Here is a 24,292-nt window from a genome sequence, read left to right on the forward strand (position 1 = left end):
CCCCAGCTGGGGCTGGCCTTCCAAAAGTCACCATCTCCTGGCTGGCTCACCCAATTTTTACTAGTCCAAAGTCCACATGCCCAATACTTCAAAAGGCCAAAACTCAAAATGTTAGTTTGGAGTAAGGAAAGGCTCACTGATTGAGAAGGTGCCAAAGGAGAAGATGGGAGACCTAATTCTCAAATCCATTTTTAAAAAGTACAAAGTTCAGGCTTCTTTTACGTCAAGGAAAGGGGAAATGGGCAGGGCTGTTTCGTAAAACTCAAGAAGCAAGCAGCATTCCTCTAATGAGTAACATGTCTATAAGCAGGACTAACCAGAAGCTACTAGCCAGAAGGCCATGGGAATAAGGTGTGAACAAGATGGAGTCAGACACAGGGCATTTCACTCCCATTACAAAAGCACTTGGTAAAGTGATACGTGTAATTGTTTCAGTTCTGCCACTAATTACAATCAGACTCTAGCCACCCAGCTGAATCTTTTACAGACATCTTCAAACAATCATAAAGTTTCACTTTTTTTACTGATTTTTAGAGAGACAGAGAGGGAGAGAGAGAGACTTCAATTTGTTGTTCAACTTATTTATGCATACACTGGTTGATTATTCTATGTGCTCTGACCAGGGATTGAACCTGCAACCTTGGCATATCAGGATAAAGTTCGAACCAATTGAGCTACCCAGACCAGGGCATGAAGTTTTAATGATATAATAAAAAAGGCTTTATAAACTGTAAAATGTAAAATATCTTCTTCTCTTTTCCACTCCCATTGAGTTCCCACTCATTCCCAGAAGTCATTAAAAAAGACTAATACATAAATTAAAATTGTATACAACAAAAACAAAAAATCAGAAAGAGGTGTAAGATTAACTGTTAGAAAAAGATGGCCAATACTTATATGAAAATGTTCAAACTCCCTAAGCAGAGAAATGTCAATAAAAATATATACCATTTTCACCTATCCTAGTAAATTTATTTCTAATAGCAAAAAAATAGAAAGTATCTAAATATTCACCAAAAGGAACTACCTAAATAGAATGTGGGCCTACTATACAGCTATTAAAACTAATGAAGAAGTAGTATTAATCAAGATAAAGAAACTTAAGAAATTTCCTCTGGAGAGTGGGTGTAGTAACTTTTAATTTTATCCCTTTATGTTGCTCAAACTCAGGATTATTTTCCATTAATACGTGGTTCTTTAAATTCAAATTGTAAATACTTCATAAAAATAAGTCCTATTCATACTCATTGCTCAAAGCCACCTATTCCTCTGCATTCTCAAGGATTTTCTTGTTATCTTCATCCTATCACTCAATAAGAAATTCCACCTTATTTCATTGGGTTGGCCAAAAGGTTCTTTTAGTTTTTACCATACAATGGCTCGAGTAGTGCTTAGTTATCTTAAACTTCATTTGAAATGATTTTGTTAGATTATATTGTGACAGCTGTCATATCAGTAGGCTTTTAAAAAAAATTATCAAAATAGGTGAATTTTTGTGCAGCCATTTTAATATTGAAGATGGAATAACATACGCAACATTTTTGGCTTTTTATGCTTTATTATTTTAAGAAAGGTAAAAATGCAAATGAAATACAAAAAATTGTGTAGTGTATGGAGAAGGTGCTGTGACTGATGGAACATGTCAAAAGTGGTTTCCGAAGTTTCTTGTACTATTAATATTTTGGCCAAATAATTCCTTGCTATGGGGCTGTCTTATGCATTAGGAGATGTTTAGCAGCACCCCTGCCCTATATCCATTAGAAACCAATAGTGGGAAATAGCTGTCATACTCAAAATATCCAAATCAATAAAGTTATTGCAGAAAATGAAAACATGTCTTTTATTTTAGGGAAAAAACTGAATGGACTTTTTGGCCAACCCAATAATTTGCATACAGTCAGAGTTAAAAGCCTAGACTTTAGAAAGATTGCCTGGGTTTGAATTCTTGCCCATCCACCTAGTGGTTTAATGACCAGATAGCCAATGTGTAAAATGCAGAGTTCAAAATATTGGTAATCAGGATGCTCACAGAAATGACTGAGTATGGCCACAAAATAAAGGAAGAAGAGAGGCTATACAAAGTGAAATAAAGAAAAATATACAGGGAACAAACAGTGAGGGGAAGGAAACTGGTACTCAAATCAACAATTTGGATCAGAAGGAAGACATAAACATTCAACCAGAACAGAATGAGGAAACAAGAATTCAAAAAAAAATGAGAAGAGGCTTAGGAACCTCTGGGGCAACTTTAAACATACCCACATCTCAATCACAGTGGTGCCAGGAGAGGAGGAAGAGCAAGAGATTGAAAACTTATTTGAACAACTCCCCCAATCTGGTGAAGGAAATACAGACATGCAGGTCCAGGAAGCTCAGAGAGTCTCAAAGAAGTCGCACCCAAGGAGGAACACACCAAGACACATCATAATTAAATTGCCAAAGATTAAACATAAGCATCTTAAAAGCATCAAAAGAAAAGGAGACAGTTACCTACAAAGGAGTGTCCATAAGACTGCCAGCTGATTTTTCAAAAGAAACCTTACAGGCAAGAAGGGGCTGGAAAGAAGTATTCCAAGTCACGAAAGGCAAGGACCTACATCCAAGATGACTCTATCCAGCAAAGCTATCATTTAGAATGAAAGAGCAGATACAGTACTTCCCAGATAAGGCCAAGTTAAAGGAGTTAATGATCACCTAGTCCTTATATGAAATGTTAAAGGGAGTTATCTAAGAAAAAGATCAAAATTATGAACAGTAAAATGACAACAAACACAACTATCAACAACTGAACCTAAAAACAAACCAAAAAAAAAAAAAAAAAACCCACCCTAAGCAAACAACTAGAACAGGAACAGAATCATAGAAATGGAGAACACATGGAGGGTTATCAGTAAGGAAGGGTGGAGGGAGAATGGGGAAAAAGGTACAGGGAATAAGAAGCATAAATGGCAGGTACAAAATAGACAGAGGGAGGTTAAGAATAGTATTGAAAATGGAAAAGCCAAAGAACTTATATGTACAACCCATGGACATGAACTAAGGGAAGAGGGGAAGAGGAGAATGCTGCTGGTATGGGGAGTGCAAGGTGGAGGGGGATAAAGGGGAGAAAAAAAAAATGGGACTGTAATAGCATAATCACTAAAATATATTTGGAAAAAATTCCCAACAAATAAAAGCTCAGAACCAAAAAAAAAGTTATTTAACTTCTTCATGCCTTTTTTTCATTCCTATAAAAGGAATTAGTATCAAAGACCTTAAGGAATTAGTATCAAAGGCCCTGGCCTCTCCTTAGTTCTTACTGTTACCTACCCATGTTTATATCCTCCTGTGCTCCCATCAGTGACTTGCACACAACAAATATTAATAAATGCTCACCAAAGTAAACTAGCTTGCTACTTTGGCATTCAAAGAGGGTGGGGATGACAAAATAAGTTCTCTGCCAGTTAAATGTATAGTTCACTTTTCAATACTGTAACCTTGTGGGTTTTTTTCTTAATTATTAAGAGATTGCGTAGAAGAGAAAAAGTGCATTAGATTGAGGAGGAAAAGCAACATTCCAGGCCATGACCAATTTTTCCAGTAATCCCTATTCTTCTATCTGCTGCTGTTTGGTAACAGCTTAAGTTTCTTGCCTCTGTTTCCATGGTTTACTTGGGCCAGTTGAGGTTCATCTGTCTGTACAGCAAGAAGTCAATCTAATCTCATTTACTTTAAGCACAGGGTGCTCTTTTGGGTTACAGGAGTCAGGTAAGCCATCCTGGAAAGGCTTTCTCATTAAACTTCTTACAGTTGCTAAGATTCAAGTAGCCAGAATTACTCTCCTTACCCTTTCCAAGGTGGGCAGACCACCCTCCATGTTGTGATGACCAACTTTTCTGTACAAAACTCCTTCACAGAGATAGTGGGAAAAGATCTGGCCCCTGCTTCTTCGTTCTTTACATCCTAGATATGATTATTCTCCCTTAAGTCCCATGGCCTTTTGTTACATACCTTACCTTGCCTTGATCTACAGTCTATTATATACTTGTAATTTCCCCATTTTCATATAATCACATTATCTTCAGTGTATTTATTACGCATGAAAATCAGTGTGCTTATCTGTATCACAGAAAATCCTCAGCTCCATGGCTTAACAGCCATGTGACATCAAATAAATAGCTTAACCCTTCTGCTTTAGAGGGTAATATTGAGGTTAAACAAAGTCAAGTTTACAAACTTCTAAGGGTGATGTCCAGAATAGACTACACATTCTATATATGGGAGATACACTGATAGGCAAATATGACTTTGTGAATGATATTTAAATTAGGCCCTCCAGCTTAGCTTTTCTAGGATACTGGCCCAGTGTTAGTGAGCCTCAGGGTTGTCTCCCCTTACAACCACCTTGTGATGTGTGCTCCAAACAGTGCAGAGCAGCCAGGTTTATTCACAGTGAGAGACTGGGGCAAGGCATGGAGGAAGGGGGTGCCAAAGCAATGTCCTGTGACAGATCATTCAAATTGAATATTTCAGACAGATTCCACTACAGTACTTCTAAAGGCACTATTCAGGACTTCTGGACAAGATGGAGGTATATGTAGACACACTGTGCCTTCTCGCACAACCAAAAGAAGATCAACAACAATTTAAAAACAAAAAACAACCAGAACTGACAGAAAATCAAACTGCATGGAAGTCCAACAACCAAGGAGATAAACAAGAGATATTCATCCAGACCAGTAGGAGGGGCTGAGAGAGGCAGCCAGGCACAGAGGACTCGCAGCAAGGTGGTAGCTGGAGGACCCAGCAAGGTGGCACATTGTGGAGCAGAGTGGGCAAAGCTGCAGCTGGCCGGCAAGGCAGTAGCAGGTGGACCAGGCAACAGACCAAGCAAACCAGAGTTCCAGCACAGGGAAATAAAGCCTCAAATCACTGATTTAAAACATCTGTGGGGATTGAGGCAGCAGTGGGAGAAACTCCTAGCCTCACAGGAGAGTTTGTTGGAGAGACCCACAGGGCCCTAGAACGTACACAAACCCACCTACTCGGGAAGCAGCACCAGAAAGGCCCAATGTGATTGTGGGTAGTGGAGGGAGTGACTGAAAACCAGCAGAGAGTGGAGCAAAGGTCATTGCTCCCTATCAGACCCCGCCCCCACATACAGTGCAGTGACCAGTGATAACCCGCCCTGGTGAAGACCTAAGGCTCCGCCCTTTACGTAATAGGAGCATCAACACACACACACACACACACACACACAAAGGCCCAAATGAAAGAACAGATCAAAACTCCAGAAAAAACACAACTAAGAGACGAAGAGATAGCCAACCTATCAGATGCACAGTTCAAAACACTGGTAATCAGGAAGCTCACAGAATTGGTTGAGTTTGGTCACAAATTAGATGAAAAAATGAAGGCTATGCTAAGTGGAACAAAGGAAAATATACAGGGAACCAATAGTGGTGGGAAGGAAACTAGAACTCCAATCAACAGTGAGGACCAGAAGGAAGAAAGAAACATCCAACCAGAGAAGAATGAAGCAACAAGAATTCAAAAAAATGAGGAGAGGCTTAGGAACCTCCAGGACATCTTGAAACATTCCAACATCCGAATTATAGGGGTACCAGAAGGAGAAGAGGAACAGCAAAAAATTGAAAACTTATTTGAACAAATAATGAAGGAGAACTTCCCCAGTCTGGCAAAGGAAATAGACTTCCAGGAAGTCCAGGAAGCTCAGAGAGTCCCAAAGAAGTTGGACCCAAGGAGGAACACACCAAGGCGTATCATAATTACATTACCCCAGATTAAAAAGAAGGGGAGAATCTTAGAAGCAGCAAGAGAAAAGGAGACAGTTACCTACAAAGGACTTCCCATAAGACTGTCAGCTGATTTCTCAAAAGAAACCTTGCAGGCAAGAAGGGGCTGGCAAGAAGTATTCCAAGTCATGAAAGGCAAGGACCTACATCCAAGATTGCTCTATCCAGCAAAGCTATCATTTAGAATGGAAGGGCAGATAAAGTGCTTCTCAGATAAGATCAAGTTAAAGGAGTTCATCATCACCAAGCCCTTATTATGTGAAATGTTAAAGGGACTTATCTAAGAAAAAGAAGGTACATAATATGAACAGTAAAAATGACAGCAAACTCAGTTATTAACAACCACACCTAAAACAAAAACAAAAGCAAAGCAAACAAGTAGAACAGGAACAGAACCACAGAAATGGAGATCACATGGAGGGTTATCAACAGGGGCGTGGGAGAGGGAGAGATGGGGGAAAGGTACAGAGAGTAAGTAGCATAAATGGTAGGTAGAAAATAGACAGTGGGAGGGTAAGAATAGCATAGGAAATGTAGAAGCCAAAGAACTTATATGTAGGACCCATGGACATGAACTATAGGGGGGGAATGTGGGAGGGAGGGGGTGTGCAGGATGGAGTGGGTCGAAGGGGGGGAAATGAGACAACTGTAATAGCATAATGAATAAAATGTATTAAATAGCATAAACAATAAAATGTATTAAATAAATAAATAAAGGCACTATTCAAATTTCCTTGTTTCAAAAAATCCTATTTGAGATAGGTAGGACATTAACTTGGCCTTACTATATTATCAAAAAAAGAGCAGTTAATCTGCATTTGTAATACTATAAATAAAATTGTACAAACCACTCAGAAATAAAACAAGATGCTGGTTAGGAAAAACAATCAAGAACCTAATAAACACTGTAAAACCTTGCTAAAAGAATAAAAGACCCAATAAATGCATATACCATGCCATACATATTATATGTCAATTCTCCCCAGATTATAACATATCTGTATAAACCCAATCAAAATCCCAATAGGATTTTAAGAAAAAAAAAAAAAAACCAAACCTGACAAGTAAGGTATTACAGTTCATCTTAAAGAGTAAGTGTCCTAGAATAGCCGCCTTCTCCTCCCCACCCCGACCCCACACACAGAATAAAATAATAAGGTAGGCTGGCTTTCCCTAAAGCATCCAGCCTCAATAACTAAAGCAGTAGGTTACTGTAGCAGGAACAGTAACTGCTTGCAAAGTGTCAGGGGTGTATGCCACCCAATCATCCACCCATCTTTATTATCCCCTTTTTAGATGATAAAGCTGAGGCCTAGGAAAGTTAAGTAAATAGCCCAAGATCTTACAGAGTCAAGATGGGGTTCTGAAACCAGCAGATTCGAGTCCATCCTATCTCACAAGAAAAATATTAACATCCATTATCTACAAAGATCTATACATCTACAGGCAAACCAGAGTTCCAGCTGGAACTCAGTTTTAAATCATTTTTTAAAAACCTTCCCAAATAACCTGGTTTAAAAATGGACAAAGGATATTAACACACAAGTGGAGAATGTTTATATATTAGAAAGCTCAACCTCACAAGTACTTATTATGATTGATAATATCAACATTTAGAGATTGCTGGGAAATGGGTACTCATACAAACTGCAGAAGTGTATATTTATATAGCATGTTTGGAAGGCAATCTGACATTAAAACATACAATTTGTTATACTCTGGTTTCTCTTCAGATCGTATAAATCTTTCGCCTTTTACAATCTGTGTGCCCTTTCAGCAATTCCTCTTCTAGAATCAATCCCAAAGCAACACTAAACATAAGCACAAAGAACCATGGACAAGGTTATTCACTGCAGCCTTTTCTGTAATACTGAAATACTGGCAAGAACCTAACTGCCCACCAACAAGTATTAGTTGGAACAAATCACTGTACCTCCATGCTACAGAACAGTACGTAAAGAGTAAATCTGCAGGACGGCCATGAAAAGATGTTGATGATATATCATTAAAGGGGGAAAAAAGCAAGTCACAGAATACATAGATTTTTAACCCATTTGTTAAAATGAAAAAAAGATCTAAGAGAGCACGAGAAAATATGAGAAAATGAGAAAAGAAAAATTGGAATGAACACTCATATTCATATGTTGAAAAAAAAAACATGTTTTTAAAAAGGTTCTAAAAGGATATACCAAACCATTAAGACTGAATACTCTGGGGAAGCAAGTGGGATTAGGGCCTAGGAGTTGGGGGGGACTTTTACTTTTTACTCAAATTTACTGTCTTCTGTTCAGTCTCTAGTTTAGTATTTTTTAAGCAAGATATATAAACCAGTAAAAACACTAAAAACCAACCCAAGAGAATAAAAGCACAATAGTTAGATAATTACACATTAAGAACAACTACTAACACCTATTAAGATTCAAAGCAACTGACACAATAAATTTTATTATTTACTTAATAATAGGCTCTGGACAAAGTGAAGACAATGGAGACAATGACAACACATTTAAAGTTCTATCACAAATTGATCTGTTACAAATTTCCAGTGGTTCAACATATTAAAATGTAAAATATATAAAGAAAAAAGAAATATAAATATTCAGATTTTTGCAGTACAATGCAATGTCTTTAAAAAAAAGTTTGTTGTAATTGTGTATTTAATTCTGACAGTAATTCAAAACACAAAATCACAAGTTTTGCTACCCTTCCCCAAAATCTTGTTCTGGGAACTGTAGTATTAGAGAAGTGTGCAAAAATAAAAAACAGCTTTAGAGCTCAGAACAAAGCATTTTCTGTATTTTAATGCATCAAGGTGCAAAAATTTCAATTCCAAAAAGCCAATCATTGCTATAAGCAGATAAATAAAACGGACTCAACAATACTTTTATAACCAAACCTAACACACTAACAGTGTATGTGTGTGCATGCGCACATGTGTGCACACACATATTTATGCAATACCTACTTTAGGGAAAAAGGTGCCTCAGTGAAACGCTTCTGAAAACATCCACTTGATGCACATTATGTACAAAAGCTTCTATATAAAAAAATTAAACTATTTTCAATGAAATTCCATGTTCACATCCCATCTGAAAACTGTACTTAAAAGATACGTACATCTACTTAATGGTTTCTATTTGAAATCATGGCTAAGGCAGTTCTCTTTCCAAGGGCTCGCTTTTTCACCCACTGTACATCACTAGTACTAATACAAATATTACACAGGTGCAACCTGACACGCCTATGTGTTATTACTGGAACTCTGTTAAAACAGGGGATAGTTTATAGTTGCTACAAATACTTTTGTCTTAAAATATATTGTCTCTCTACTCCAAATTGAGCACTTAAGACATTACGAGGCTGATGAGCCACTCCATTTGGTCTCAATATCAATAGCCCTATAAGGAAGAACTCTATATTGGAATAGCTAGAAAAGTTTCCACTGAAGTCATAGTGCATCCTTCACCTGCATAGAATCAATTTGGCTTAAAGCTCTTTGCCCCCAGAACACCAGTCTGGAGTTCAAATACGTTCTTGAAGGTTCATCTCAGATATGAAAAAACATCTCATATAGGCAATTTGAGGACATGAAGGATAGTATGCTTTGTTAAAACCTGGTCAACGAGTTTTACAGCATTCCTCACTTAGAGCAGCTGTTAAAGGGGAAGGTGAAAAACAAAAATTAAGAAAACTAGGGGTAACACAGTTGAGTAGGTCAAATATTTACAACAGTAACCATTTCACTAATTCTTCAAGCACATAACTGCAATAACCTGGTACCTCTAGCTCATCATTCTACAAGCACTGAGGACTTGAAGCTGCAAGGGTGAAAAAGGGAATACCCTTAGAAAAGGGAAACAGTCTGAGGCAAAAGTTGTAGGTCTGTAAATATATATTTTATATATACACACAATTGTGTGTATAATATTCTGTATATATTTATATACATATTCACAAGATGCCCTGCAGTGTAGTTCAAAAGACCTTTATCAAGAAACCAACTGATTCTAATATAGGCCCTAGAGTTCGTATCATCTGTATAAGAGACACATGTGCATATATTCAAATAATGTAAACTGTATCAACAAAAACGTTGCTGTTAACACTAGATTAAATAGTAGGTTTTACCAACCAGCAATGTAATCAGAACATTTCTTACATTGAGAATCAAAATAAAGAAAAATATACAACTGGGGTTCAAATTCACAAGAAAAAAGATGTTTAGCATGGCAAATTAGAACAAAGTTCAAATTCCCGAGAAGGGAAAAATATCAAAACTTTAGAAATCTCCTGGGATGCAATTTAATTACTGCATCAATTTTAGAAAAATAGACTCAGAATAAACAATGCTGCAATGGATTCTCTCAACACGTCAACCTATATGTTTATCTTTTTCCTCTTTTGTTTCCAGCTGGAGGTTTCTTCAACTGAAGGAGCTGTCCTCCTGTTCCAAAACCTGCAGAGGCAGGATTGGACACCCCAAATGTCAAACCAGCTGATGCCGTGATGCCAGGATTGCTGAAGTTAAACCCAGAGGTACTTGAGCTGCCAAAGCCTTATGTTTAAGGAAAAGAATATTCATATCAGAAGTCACAAAAACAAATATAAAAAAATGGGGATGAGAGGTAAATTTCTAGCTACAGGAATATGTAATCTATAAAAATAGTTAAGTATCTTATTGCCCTAAATTCCTCACATGCAATTTTATAGGAAAATAATTTAGCAAACAACTAAGTGGCACCATTAGAGAGAGAAGTTTAGTGATCCAGGCCAAAACAGAAACTTTAGCACAAATAACTGAAATCTCTCGGACTTCAGTTGCCAGGCACTTTGCTGAGAATTCAGCATGCCAAAGTGCCTTCCTCCTCAGCCCATCCAGAAACATTTTATCAACATGTCGAAGATACTTTCACAACTTTGCAATTTTAAGTTCTCCAAGAAAACCACAACCCACAATTTTGAGGACAAGGAATACCCTGAAGAGTACTACCTACTGTTTTGATTTTGTAAGAGCTCTTGTGTAATATTACTGTCTAATTAATATTAACATTTTATATTATAATTCTGATACCACTGAATTCTACCATCTTACTCTATTGGAATTGTTGGTTTATACACTATTTAATATTAAAACAGAATTTCCTTCAAATTCCCTCAATTAACACAATTTAATTGGTACTACATCATTATTTTAGACATACTTCTTATCCCTGAGCATTGCACATTTAAAAAAGTCATTATTTACAACTATAGAGAAAATGCAAAAGTAATGGAATTTGGAATTTTCTACTGGAAGAGTCAAAAGATTATACCTATTTCAAAAAGTAACTAAGACTCAATTGTAAGATGGGACGTGATAACTAAAGAACATCTCTTTGGAAGAGAAATCATTCTCCTGAATAAATGATAAAAACTGAGTTAAAACTTAAGCACAATGGGTTCATTTTTATATTGATGAAGAAAATTCTTTAACGATGAAGCTAGTTTTGGGGTTCAAAGGAATCTATGCTTAGTTAATAGGGGATATAATTATTTATTTTATCAAACTAGTAAGTGTTGTTAGAAATATTTTATAAATCTGACATTTAGTTTATGAGATAATGCTATGTGCTTCATCCAGGGGTTAGAAACTAAATCAGGGATCTTCTCTGGATATGGAAATAATAATACTTATACTTTTAAATTAAATACTTGGCACCTTTAAGTTTGTCTGAAATTCAGGCTAAAACACACAAACCTGCACTAAGACTTCCTGAGGGTTTATTTGTTGTTCCAAATCCAAATGTGGAGGCCCCTGTGGTGCTGCATCCAAAACCAGAGCTAGTTCCAAATCCTAGTGGAAGGGCAATAGAGAAATATACAATGGCATGTAAAACACAGGTTAAAGGATACGTACAAGCAAAACCCAAAATTACCAAAGGTCTAAAAAATACAGTGTTGAAAAACGGCCTTACGAAGGAAATCTGTTATTTATTCCTTTGCATAAGACTTCTGAAAGAACAAGATAAATTCTGAAGTGAAACATTTATATGTATTTAGCCTAAGTTTATGACCCATCAGTAACTTTTAAAGAACAAGGTCATAAAAAACAAGATCATTTAGTATTTTCTCTTATACACGAACTAGAAATTTTAGTGACCAAAGTACAATTTTAGTCAAACAGATATAAACATATCTATTTGGGATATTTCATTTTGAAAAAAAGAAGTCTAAATTCATAATAAGCACAACATGCACAATAATTTAAATGGAAGAGAACTGCAATTCTCCACATTTACGGTGATTTTACTCTTTTTACCCCAACATTTTCACTTAAGAACCTTTACCAATGAAAATCTGCAAAACTATGTAATAGCCAATCTACTCAGTAATACAGGGTGGGCAAAAGTAGGTTTACAGTTGTTGTATGGAAAATAATACAAACACATAAAAAAAATAATAATACAAACACATTAATACATACAAATGCAAGAATGAACTGTGTTTTGCATACTAACAACTATAAAGCCTACTTTTGCCCCACCCTATAAGTAGGCTGTTGCCATAGCATCATCCAACGGAACAATGAGAAATTGGGAGTAGGAGCATTATGTTTTCTTAATACGCAATTTAAATAAAAAATATTTTTCATCATAAAAAGTTCAAGAGGAGACTTTGCTAAGTACTTGAAGACTTGTTTTCACTCTCCTAAAAGTCCAATGTTTAAAAATAAGATTCAAGTTCCTCTTAGTTTACTTCACAACAGTTTTATCTAAAATATTGAATCTGACAGTCTTTTTGCCTCTAAGAAATATGACAGCAAATCAGATTATAGATCACAAGAATTATGCTGTCATAATTCTAGTAATTCCTAATAAGGCCTACTATATTAAGTAACCATAAAAGCTTATGAACTTCTCCTCCTATGATGATATATTTTAATGGAAATAATGAAACCTTATTCATTATGACAATGTGCTCCATAAAACACAATTAATTTTTAATCATCCACATCAAACAATTATGAATGCATTTGTATTTAGCATGTTTTTGCAGACTTACCTTACTAATTAGAGTTTACTTATGAAACTATTAAAATAAATTTAAATGCTTACGTACACAAATATGCATAGGCAAATATGCCAAAAGTACTCAGGAATAAACAGAAGTTGAGCTGTTCAACTTATAATAAAATTATTTCCCCATTTAAAGTGTTTGTTTTCAGAGAAAGAAGATAATGATTAGGAGAATGTATATCCAGAAGTAGTTTGGACTCCAAACTGATATTAAGACTACTACTTTTTCTAAAGTTAGTTAAATTTATTAAAACTAAGTAATTTTCAAGTTCATATTTTAGCATATTGCTTTGAGCATAGAACATCCCTACCACTTAATTTTATACTTTTTAATATTTACTGTTCACAGATGAAATGGTTTTTTGGGGTTCTAAATCTAATACTATAAAGCATTGATTATGTTTGGAGAATTGGTTTTGCCAGATGGAAACTTAACTTCCAAAACAGCAGATCCTCTTAGAAATTTTTTACAGGCTATTGTCAATTCAAATGTATAATAGTCCAATGCAAATTATTAGAAAAGTTAAAGTGTACCTCCAAGGTTTGAAGAACCTAAGCCACTTGATTGCAAGCCAGTGCCAATACCTGAGCCGAATGGCGTTCCAAAACTAACTCCCAGAGATGGCTGTGGCCCTGGTATAAAAAAAAAAATGGGAGGGGGTAAAAAACAAATTTGCCTTACTCTTTCAAGATTAACGTTTAAAAAATTGTTTTTAAAATGAACAGTAATTACTTTAAACAAATTCTTTTTGCTAAAACTTAGTTTTCAGGAAGTCTCCCCAGCCTAATTTACATGTGTCCCAACTGATTTACCTACTCTCACCAATTTTTTAACTTGTTCACACTAGACAATTCAAAAAGGCCCACTGCATTGAAAGATGTCAGTTTAACCTGCTAAATAATTTGAAATCTTTAATGTATTGTAAATTATAGTTCTCTTAGTTTTATTTCCAGAATGATTTTAGATCTCCCCACTTGTTTTCTGATAAAATTAGTTGGTGTAATCAGTAAAGGTTTTTACTTTTTTCCTTTTTAAAACAAGCTCCTTACTGTTAGAGTCAAGTCTCAATTGAGCAAAAGAGACTGACACTAACATGGTAAAACTATCATGTTACTTCATAAGAATACCCAAAAAACTAGGCATGATTTCTTATATGAAATATAAATGATATATATACAATAAATAGATAAAAAACAAGACAGTGTTTTATTTTATTAAATTTATTGTTCATTTTAAAGCAAATCAATTACACAGTAACATGACAATTCCAACTTGTTCACAAAAAGTGGTAACGGAGGTCTATTGTTAAGCTCTGCTACATTACACCACTTATCACCTGATTAAATAAGATAGATAATGAACATTTACAAAGGCACTGCTGTGTACCTTGACAGATTCAATACATTCAAGATTTCAATTCAGAAATTTCTTTCCAACATTTTGGAAAATGTACTCAGATGCAGAACAATTAGTCATCCTCTTCCCATTTGTTACTTGAAAGATATTGGCTGAGTTTGTTTGGCAAGAATAACATCAAACTTGCCTTTCATTTTAACTACATTTTTTCTCAACTAAGCAGACTACAAAAATCTAAAAATCTCTCATTAGATAAATAATTTATGAAAACTATCCAATAAATTTCATAGTACAATCTTCAGTCTTGTCTTTCAAGCACAGTGATCAGTGCATCTCAAAGTTGAGGGATCTGCCAAAGTAATATACAGATTGAAATTTAAACTTTTCAAAGAATTCAAAGCATTCAAGTTGTTCAATGAATGAATGAGGTTTGTATATGCTAAAGGTAGTGTAAATTATAAAGCATTTAAAAAAAAACCCCAAAACTGAAAAACTACATTTTTCTACACTGGGACAAAAACTGGACTTTTCAAATAGCTTCCACCCATAAAATAAAGAGTAAGAACTAATAGCAGCCAGAATTCTTATACTACTATTAAAAATAAATTTAAAAAGGATTTAAATTTTTACATCCAGTTTGAGATCAATTTGAGAATAAAATATCTACCAAGCAGCTCTTCTGTAAAATGTTACTATAAGAAAAAGAAACTAAGCATATTACTTTCTTATTTCTAACAAAAATAATATGTAGAAAACACATGTCTAGTTCCTTTAACACTGAGAGACCTAAGTGTCACATGTTACCAGGAGGCACTGCTGGTGGAAGACCCTAAAGAACAATGTACACCACAGCCCTCAGCCCTACAAGTCATAAGAGTTACTCAAATCACATGCTTTTTGTTGAGTGTGGCTCTATTTTTAAGAGCAACTCTAATCATCAATATTCACAATATAGGTAATAAGGAACTCTAATGATGACAAGACTCTCCATTGCACAACAGGTACATGATATTTTGAGTTTAGTACCTTCACACAAATTCTGAAGGCAACATCATTTATAAAACTAGTAGGTAAATGTATAACATTTTAAATAGTAAAGACTCACGATAAATATTTCCCATGCCAAAGTATTAGCATATATATTACACTCTGGCCACCATATAAATTAGTTCCACTATTAGAAAGCAGAATCTAAATCCTTCAGGTAAAGTTACGTAAACAATTCAAGAAGTCTATTTCAAAATCTTAATAGTCATTCAATGAGAGGCTCTTAGTTCCATAAATAAAACCAAGTTAGTAATAATATATCCCAATGACTGCCCAAAGTGAAATCTTCATGTAGAGTAACATTTTACAAAAGTTACCATATAATATATCAACACACAACAAAATCAAGTTTAATACTGTTAATTCATATTTCCAGAATAAATTCTACCTTTTTAAAAGTAAAATTGCATTCACAGGTAAAGGACTAAAGTGCTAAAATATTTTATAATTTTCAATGACCACTCAAAATACCTAATATAATTAGTCTGGTTATTCCTAAGTCATATTCAAAAATAATAATATTTCTTAAATAAAACCAAAAATGCCTTTACCCCAATTTTAAAAATTGTACTTACTGATTTACTGGGGAATGTTCCTTTGGTTATTAAATACAACGAAATCACAAAATCACAAGAAACTGAAGAGAAATACTTAAAGTTTTCAACTTAACACTACACCTTCAATATCCAAACCTGCACTAAACTCTAGAAAGTAGGAATTCCTAACAAAATTTTTCAGCTCTCCTTAAAAACAGCAGCTAAGTCACATGAGAAAAATCTTATTATGTAAACATCAAGAACTTTTAAGTGTCAAAACACAACAGCAAAACTTAATCCCAGTACCTCAGCTAAAACAATCTACCCTAAATTAAAATCATACTGAAAAAAGCCTATTGTATTTCTTAGGCCTTTTAAGAGGCTTCTGAAGCACTGGTATGTGGACAAGTGTACTCAAGTTGTATCGAAGTGTAATTTATCCATGTACTGGATAATTTATCCATTATTTCATACATAAATAATTTATCCATTATTTCATACATAAATAGCCTGCTGGTGTTTCATCAATTCTCTTCAGCCTTCAGAAGCAATACTCATAAATCACACAGCCTAAGTTCTATTATACAATCTTCATTAAAAAACAGAAGAATGATCAAGAAGTCACTTAAGTGCACTCCTGCACCTCCAAGAAAGACCACACAGAAACCACCTTCAGAAGGTAGTGTAGCCTAAGAAGCTATCTCTTTTTTTATATTAGTAAAGTTGAGAATCCATACGCAAATAAAAGCAAAATGCCTGACAATGCAAATTTTGCACAGATCAATAGTGATATATAAAAATAGCACACAAGCTTTACCTAGCTTCATCTAGATGGTCTTTAAAATCTGTTACTGGTATTTAAAAAGATTTCATCAAATCCACAGGACATAAGGAATAAGTCACTGAATGATGCAATCAATAGAGACGTTTCTAAACAGCATGTTAACTCATAAAATCAGTACATATCAGTAGACCTCATAAATCTTCCTACAGTAGTGACATGACTAAAATAACTAACATCTTAACGGGGACAGGTATAAAGGAATGGACTATGGAGCCTGGGAGACCTTCAAAAAAAAACCAAAACAAAAACAAAAGGAAAAAAAGAGAAGGCATAATGCAAAACTTGTTATGACTCTTTAGAAAATCCTTATGTGGGTTTCAAAACTGCAAAGAACAGAGAAAGCAGTCAGTTTCCCCAAAACCTAACAAGAGTCACAGACAAAATTAAAGCATATGAGCAAAAGGCTCCTCAACTTGGATTACTCTAAATTAATGTATATTCTTCTCCATCATAATACAAAAACCATACCTTTGTATCCTCAGAACCTAGCACATAGTAGGCACTCATATTTCTAGAATGAACATATACCTTCATATGTCCGTAAGTCCAAAATGTATGAGTGAAAACCTATGAACCTCTCTTAGAATGAAAATCTCTTATGTGTGAGGAACACTTAACCAAACCTGTGCATATATGATCTATTTTATGATTGATATTGGCCCTAAAAAGTAAAATGGTACTATGGCTAGTCTGATTAACTGGTTAATTAATCTTGAGAACTGAGGACCGTAATCATGGGATTGATAGGGACTCAACCTCAAAATGACTTTTTTTTTCTCTATAACTTGAGAACAAAATCCTATACTCCAGCCAGCTAGAGGACTACTGTACAGTGCTTATGTGAGCCACTATTCCAATGGGCCCAGCCATGGAATGTGGAAGATTTGGCATAAATCCATCAGTAGCCATTTACTGATGGGAAGTCAATTCTGTCATCTCCAAACGTGAAGAACAAATTTTTATACTACCAATAGAGAGAAACAGAATGCTTCCTTGTGGAGGCAGCCTGAATGCAATCTAAATATGTCTCTCTCTTTTTTTTTTTTAACATTTTTAATTCTATAATTTACTGCTGGACTATATGGAACTCTCAAAAGGATGCATGCGGTAGAACAGTAAGCATTATTCAAAAATGAATGAGTAAAATAAAATCAATATCCATTAAGACTTATTTTTTTATGTCAAACTTTAAACCTGACAAAACAGGAACTGCAGGAGTAAAAGATAAGTAGTAACCTCTGAAAGACACAGGACCAAACTAAACAATGCAGAACTCACCACAAAGATGTTTCTCTCATGAGAAGTGGAATTAAACCAAGGACTAAAATTATCTGCTTTCCAGTATCTCACCAATGATTTTCATCTGCTCAATTTCCATGTCATACTTCTTAATGTTCAATCCAGAGAATCTCGAAACAATCTTTTTCCTGTTCTTGCTACTGCTCTATTTTGAAAAGGTATAAATAAGTCTACCATGTATTTTCTTCCAAATTTGATTTAGAGGGCCTATACTCTTTCTTGTCATTATATATATAACGAAACTATTGATCTTCAACACACCTTGAGTCTATAAAAACATACTTCATCCTAAATGTCGGTGTTCTGTAATCACTATGTATGAGGAAATAATGCACCATCTCTCAGTATCATACATAAAAAATGCAACGTATGGCTAGATTATCTGACTTTAAAACAACAAATGATACAATCACAATTTTAGAATCTGTTACTCTTAAATGTAATTCAGTAGTGAAACACCATATTCTAAAGGGCATTTATAGCAATACAGTAAATAACATTAAGTAAATTCACAATATTCAATATCCCATTGATATATAATTATTGCTAAGACTACCCTGCGTTTTTTATCAGGTATGTTTATAATTGTGTCCATCACAATTTTTAGATTGTATTGGAATAGCTATTCATAGAAATTTCTTCAGTGCTAACACGAGGAAGACATAAAAATGCACATAAATGTTCTGTATTTTAACAGTAAGAAGCTATAACTTGAATGCATTCAGACCTGTAGCAGGCTGTTGCTGCTGTGTAAGAGTTGCAGCCATGGCAACGGCTGCTGCGTTTGGAATGTTGCTGAAAGGGGTGGGTCCAGTAGTAACTCTGGGGGCATTCTGCCATTTCTTGGCTTCTGCTCGCCTGGCTTCAAACACATCTACAGCATCTCCCAAGAACATTTTTCTGTAACCAAGATACTGTTCCTTGAGCACCTTAAAAAAAAATTAAATTAAAAAAAAAAGGTTAATCAAATTCTTTGTTGACTCTGGTAATATGTGATTGAATATATGAAGTAAGTCAGCAAAGACAGATCAAATACACTGCCAATGTTATGCATTCCAGCTAAATTACAATTTAGAGTGCTAGTAATGCATGGTATGGGAAGTGATGAGCTGAGAGTTCTATCACTCCTTTGAACATTTTCTTCCCCATTTTTGTCATGTCTTTATAATAAACTGCCTAAATTATTCTGGCTTTGTGAAGCCCTCTTTAAAATGAGTTCACTGAACTTTAATTCTTTTTTCTTTTAATCCTCTCCTGATAATATGTTAATTGATTTTAGAGATATGGCACGGGGGAGGTGAGAGAATAACATCAATCTCTTACCTCCTGTACGCTCCCCAACCGGGGATCGAATCTGCAACCTAGGCTTGTGCCCTGACCAGAAAAATCAAACCCACAATCAGGATGATGCTCCAAACAACTGAGCTACCAGATCAGGGCAAGTTAGCTAAGCTTTAAGACAAGCAGAGCAATATCTAAAATTCCATATTAAATATTCCAATTTTTCATGAAATTCTCCCCCTCAATGTCTAATCCTTTGATAAGTTTTAGATCCAGAAACCACTAAATATATTTTTTAAATACATTTTTTGAAAAGCCTGGGTGATACACATTAAAATAAGATGTTTCTCAGCAGAGAGAGCTTGGATGGTAAACACAGGGCCTTTCCTATGTCATTACTGTTTGACTACTTTGCAGTAAGAATGACTGGGTTGGTTTACCCAATGCAAAATGTGTTGTGATTAAAGACCACTAACAGAAATGATTATTTTCATATCAGGATTATTAAATACCTTCATTGAGGTCTAATTTAGACCAATTTTAAGAGAAAGAGGACGGAGCGGGGAGAAGGGGAGAGAAACATCGACCAGCTGCCTCCCATACATGCCCTAACCAGGGATCTAATCTACCTTTTGGTGCACTAAACAATGCCCCAACCACACAAGACATACTGGCCAGGGCAGTTTTAAAGCACTTTTTGAAGAGATGTAGAATTTTCACATTTCCTTTCTGTTCTGAGCAGAAATTAATAAATTTTAGGCTTTTTGATTATGACAAGTAGAGCACTAACAAATCTTACTGCTATAGTATTTAAAAGCTATCACTCCCTTTTGTACGAATGTCAGTATTTGATGTTCCAGTTCCAAACTTTCCTACCTCTATAATGTACTGAAGCGGGCCTGCCAAGAACTAAAAATTGGAAAAATATAGTCAGAAGGAGGATATGCGGTATCAGAAAAACAAATTTTTTTAGAACTAATCTCTTCCAAGTCCATCATCAATAGCCTATAAACTTCAGTTCTACTTCAAATACTCGGAAATAATGACCTGCCTTAGAAACCTGAAAAGAATAATTAGCTTTTAAAAACCCTAACATTAGCCCTGGCTGGTGTAGCTCAGTGGACTGAGCGTGGGCTGCAAACCAAAGTGTTGGCAGTTCAATTCCCAGTCAGGGCACATGTCTGGGTTGCGGGCCAGGTCCCTGGTGGGGGCCATGTGAGAGGTAACCACACATTGATGTTTCTCTCCCTCTCTTTCTTCCTCCCTTCCCCTCTCTAAAAATAAATAATCAAATCCTAAAAAAGTAATTTACCTTAAAAAAAAACCTGACATTAATCATGACTTATGTAATTCATAATTAATGTCCAATTTTGTTAATATCATTGAGCCTTGCTACATTAGGTAGTTTAAGGCTGTTTCAACCGATTACCTCATGAAGATATTACAGAAAGAAAACAAAAACAACTCTTGTGAGATTTCTATAAGAAGTGAACCAGTCTGGATATCTAAATGCAGCTGAAAATAAATGACAACATAGTAAATCTGATCATTGAAAATCCTTTGGTTCCTGGGAATGTATATATTAAAAAAAAAGTGTAGGTCAAAATTTCATGTAAAGTTTATCCAATATGGTCTGGGGCTGTTTTGTGTGAATTTTTGTCTCACTGTTTTATGGTCATAAAAGAGGAGTTTTCAATCCAGAGAGAAGAAAATGCCATTGAAAAAGCATATGTATACATTTACAAATGACAAATCTGGGATTTGGTATAAAATACTCCAGGGGAAAATGGATCTCTGTGTGGAGAATTGATAAAACAAGATCTGCTGAAATTAGTTGGTATACACTTGGACATTCATTATAATAGTACTCTACTTTTGTGAATATTTGAAACGTTTCAAATATAAATTAAGAAAAAAAACACTTGAACACCACAGACTTCAAACTGACAACAAAGGAGGACTTCCGGCCAAGACGGAGGCATAGGTAGATACACCTCGCCTCCTCACACAACCAAGAGAAGGACAACAACAAATTTAAAAACAAAAATTAACCAGAACTGCCAGAAAATCAAAATGTATGGAAGTCCAACAATCAAGGAGTTAACAAAAAAACATTCATCCAGACCAGTGGGGAGGGTGGAGATGGGCAGCCAGGGTGGAGAGGGCATGTGGCAAGGTGGTACCTGGAGGACCCAGGTGGGCGAGGGGGCAGCTGGCAGGTCGGGCAGTCCAAATTTGCATGCGGATAAACCAGTTGGAACAACTGGGGAGCGAGAAAGTCTGCAACCCAAGGTTCCAGTGCGGGGAAATAAAGCCTCCAAACCTCTGGCTATAAAAACCTTTGGGGTTGAGGCAGTGGGAGAAATTCCTAGTCTCACAGCAGAGTTCGTTGCAGAGACACACAGGGTCCTAGAACGTACACAGACCCACCCACCCGGGAATCAGCACCAGGAGGACCCAACGCACGTGTGGGTAAAGGAGGAAGTGACTGAATGCCAGCCAAGAGCCTAGCAAGGGGCATTGTTCCCTCTCAGACCCCTCCCCCACATACAGCACCACAACCCAGCTACACGGGCTGCCCTGCCCTAGAGAACACCTAAGGCTCTACCCCATACTACATAACAGGTATGCTGAGACAAAAAAATATGCCCCAAATGAAAGAACACGTCAAAGCTCCACAAAAAATACAGCTAAGTGATGAAGAGATAGCCAGTCTATCAGGCTAAGGGATGAAGAGACAGCCAGCCTGTCAGAGGCAGAGTTCAAAACACTGATAATCAGGATGCTCACAGAAATCAATGAGTCTGGTCAGAAAACAGAGGAAAAAGTGAAGACTATGAAAAGTGAAATAAAGGAAAATGTACAGGGAACCAACAGTGAAGGGAAGGAAACCGGGACTCAAGTCAACAGTTTGGAGCAGAAGGTAGAAATAAACATTCGACCAGAACAGAATGAAGAAAACAAGAATTCAAAAACAATGAAGAGAGGCTTAGGAACCTCCAGGACAACTTTAAATGTTCCAACATCCAAATCATAGGGGTGCCAGAAGGAGAAGAGGAAGACCGAGAAATTGAAAACTAATTTGAACAAATAATGAAGGAGAGCTTCCCTAATCTGGCAAAGGAAATAGAAAATCAGGAAGTCCAGGGAGCTCAGAGAGTCCCAAAGAAGTTGGACCCAAGGAAGCACACACCCAGGCACATCATCATTACATTACCCAAGATTATAGATAAGGAGAGAATCTGAAAAGCAGCAAGAGAAAAGGAGACAGTTACCTACAAAGGAGTTCCCATAAGACTGTCAGCTGATTTCTCAAAAGAAACCTTGCAGGCAAGAAGGGGCTGGCAAGAAGTGTTCCAAGTCATGAAAGGCAAGGGCCTACATCCAAGAGTGCTCTATCCAGCAAAGCTATTATTTAGAATGGAAGGGCAGATAAAGTGCTTCCCAGATAAGGTCAAGTTAAAGGAGTACAACATCACCAAGCCCTTATTACATGAAATGTTAAAGAGACTTATCTAAGAAGAAGAAGACAATCAAAAATATGAACAGTAGAATGAGAACAAACTCACAACTATCAACAACTGAACCTAAAAAGAAAAACAAAAACTAAGCAAACAACTAGAAGAGGAACAGATTCACAGAAATAGGAGATCACATGGAGGGTTATCAGCTGGAGGGGAAGGAGGAGAATGAGGGAAAAGGTAGAAGGAGTAAGAAGCAGAAAGGGTAGGTACAAAATAGACAGGGGGAGGTTAAGAATAGTAGAGGAGACAGAGAAGCCAGAGAACTTACATGTACAACCGTGGACATGAACTAAGGGGGGAACATGCTGTTGGGGATCGTGCAGTTCAGAGGGAAATATAGAGAAAAAAAATGGAACAAATGTAATAGTTTAATCAATAAAATAAAATTAGCAAAGAAACAAAGCGATAACAGATACTCATTTTTAGCACTTTACAAACAAGTAATATTTATTATAGACATAATTTTTTTTTCCCACTGCTTTTAGAGAGGAAGGGAGAGAAGAAGGGAAAGAGGCAAACATTGATTGGTTGCTTCCCATTCGTGCCTGGACACGGGATTGAATGCACAGCATAGGTATGTGCCCCACCTGGGAATTGAACCTACAACCTTTTTAATATGAGGTGATGATCCAACCAAGCCACACTAGCCAGGGCTAGACATAAAAATTTTAAGAATATTTGATAAAGACCCCTCCTTTAAAATGAAATTATTTTGAAGATTCAGTTTAGAATTTTATTTATTTAAGATTTTATTTATTTATATTTAGAGAGGGGAAAGGAGGGAGAAAGAGAAGGAGAGAAACATCAATGTGTGTTGCCTCTTGCACGCCCCTACTGAGGACCTGGCTCGCAACCCAAGCATGTGCCCTAGACTGGGAATCAAACCGGTGACCTGTTGGTTCATAGGCTGGCACTGAATCCACCGAGCCACACCAGTCATGGCTAGCATTTTAAATCTATTAAAGCAAAGGTCTAAAGTATGCTATCATTTCAAAAATGATATGATTTAAACGGTAAACTTAAAAAAAAATTCTGTTACTATGCATTGATTAAAAATGCAAAAATTGATAATCTCTATTTTACAGTTAATATTTAGATTCAAGTTTGGGTGCTTTAAATTGTAAGGAATTTTAAAAATCATATATAACTCCAAGAAATGATTTAATTATATTTGCTTGATTACTTGGTCAAAGTACACTCATATTTAATATTTCACTTAAATTTTAAAAACTAACATTACATGAGGTTCAACATATGCAGTGACAGGCTATTTTATTAATAATTTTTCATAAACACAAATAGTTGCCTGTATTTAGGAGGAACAAATTTAATCAAGTTTTTTTAATGCAGTGGCTTATAAACATTTAAAATATACATAAAATTAAAGCAGTACAAAATAATTTTGCTACTAAAAATGTTTCTATTCTGTTGTGCTGTTTATAGTAGTAAAGAGATGGAAACAAAGTAAATGTCTAACAAAAGATGATGAGTTAAACAAACTATGCACATGTACATAATGAAATCCTATGTAACTATTAACTGATGTTGAATAAA

General features: G+C 35.7%; 1 protein-coding gene across 2 annotated transcripts in view; it reads right to left on the reverse strand.

Annotated features, from left to right (window-relative positions):
• NUP58 (nucleoporin 58) overlaps positions 1-24,292 on the reverse strand; it is a 66,202-nt gene that overhangs the window by 12,029 nt on the left and 29,881 nt on the right. Inside the window, exons 12-15 of one of the 2 annotated variants that reach the window (XM_024580778.3) lie at positions 18,661-18,862; positions 13,385-13,483; positions 11,533-11,628; positions 8,208-10,350 (exon numbers count right to left, since the gene is read on the reverse strand). In XM_024580778.3, the coding sequence (XP_024436546.2) occupies positions 10,181-10,350; positions 11,533-11,628; positions 13,385-13,483; positions 18,661-18,862 (567 nt within the window). In that variant the 3' untranslated portion in view covers positions 8,208-10,180. Of the gene's footprint in view, positions 1-8,207; positions 10,351-11,532; positions 11,629-13,384; positions 13,484-18,660; positions 18,863-24,292 lie in introns of those variants that run through there. The other variant, XM_053920807.2, reaches the window with a different exon arrangement.

Source organism: Desmodus rotundus, chromosome 3 (genome assembly GCF_022682495.2).
Source record: "Desmodus rotundus isolate HL8 chromosome 3, HLdesRot8A.1, whole genome shotgun sequence".
NCBI classification, from domain to species: domain Eukaryota; kingdom Metazoa; phylum Chordata; class Mammalia; order Chiroptera; family Phyllostomidae; genus Desmodus; species Desmodus rotundus.